The following is a 1,096-nucleotide window of genomic DNA, read 5'->3' as shown; positions in this document are numbered from 1 at the left end:
TGATTTTCCCTCTTATAAAAGGTTCAGAGATTGTTTATCCTCTTCATAACTTCTCTCCCATTTCCTCTTCAACCAAAAGATCGAGAGAATCTGGTGTCAAAAGCTTATACAAAAGTAAGTTATTTCTGGTGAGAAGCTGTTTCCATATATACCTTGACTTTACGTTACAACTTTAGTCCCCCAGCAACCATTGGATCAAGATTCACCGCTTGCTTCGTCTTCTTTGAATATATACTCTTGTTTAATTAATTCTAGCCCAGAAGTGTTGTCCGCAGAGAAACATGGATGTTGCTAGTGCTATCTTATTTCTGCTCTTCATAGTTCCGGTTGTCCATGCGATTCAACCATACAAGTTGACCTGGAAGCCGGATGTGAACTACGGCCAGTGGGCTTCTCAGAATACTTTCTATCCTTACGATAATCTGGGTAAGATAATCTTAACTTGAAAATGAATGTGAAACATGAAAACCATCATCTATCTATCTTTTGAAAACCCTTCAGTTGAAGCAGATATATGTGTGGGTGTTTGAGTTTTGTAATTAATCTAACCGTGAAAGCTTAATTTTACAAAACTGCATGCAGTGTTCGATTTTCAGCCCGTTTATTCTGTGCGTGAAGTGAACACCAGATTCGACTATGACTATTGCATATCAAACAACGGTACCGACATTTCCACGGGATTAGCCTTCCGCCTTAGCTCACCAGGCTTACATTATTTCATATGCTCAAGCTCAACTGACGATTGCTGCAAAAACAAAGGAATGAAACTAGCGGTCAACGTCTTGCCAACTACTTCCTCTAACACCTACCCCTCCACCACCACCCGAACCAATATTAATTCTCTGGTTATTGCTCTTGGGGTTTCCTTTGCCTGCTTTGCGCTTATGGGCTAAGTGGATCGATCCCCTCCTTTGCACTGTGTTGCCATGTGTGAAAAATGAATCGAGTAATAATAAAACTTTGATGGTTGTGCTGTTTGGGCAAAAACTCTAAAGGAGTGTTGTTGATGTTTTGCAATTTGATGAAGCATTATGCTAATTTGTTCCAAAGTCTTTGATATACATGTATATATTATCCCGTTTGGGTCCTTAATTGT

General features: G+C 39.5%; 1 protein-coding gene across 1 annotated transcript; it reads left to right on the top strand.

Annotated features, from left to right (window-relative positions):
- The first annotated feature begins 281 nt into the window (after positions 1-281).
- On the top strand, positions 282-893 carry LOC149029304 (early nodulin-like protein 20). The gene is made up of 2 exons (XM_089142837.1): positions 282-426; positions 583-893. Exons 1-2 carry the CDS (start codon positions 282-284, stop codon positions 891-893), a joined length of 456 nt encoding a protein of 151 aa, XP_088998963.1.
- The last annotated feature ends 203 nt before the right edge of the window (positions 894-1,096 follow it).

Source organism: Hakea prostrata, chromosome 1 (genome assembly GCF_041222555.1).
Source record: "Hakea prostrata isolate BN-2017 chromosome 1, UWA_Hpros_2, whole genome shotgun sequence".
NCBI lineage: Eukaryota > Viridiplantae > Streptophyta > Magnoliopsida > Proteales > Proteaceae > Hakea > Hakea prostrata.
This window is presented reverse-complemented; position numbering and strand designations above follow the sequence as displayed.

Bases quoted from the DNA above. Each gene is read 5' to 3' on its own strand.
- LOC149029304 (XM_089142837.1), top strand. From the start codon at position 282: ATGGATGTTGCTAGTGCTATCTTATTTCTGCTCTTCATAGTTCCGGTT. The intron at 427-582 runs GTAAGATAATCT...AACTGCATGCAG, and splicing joins CTATCCTTACGATAATCTGG to TGTTCGATTTTCAGCCCGTT.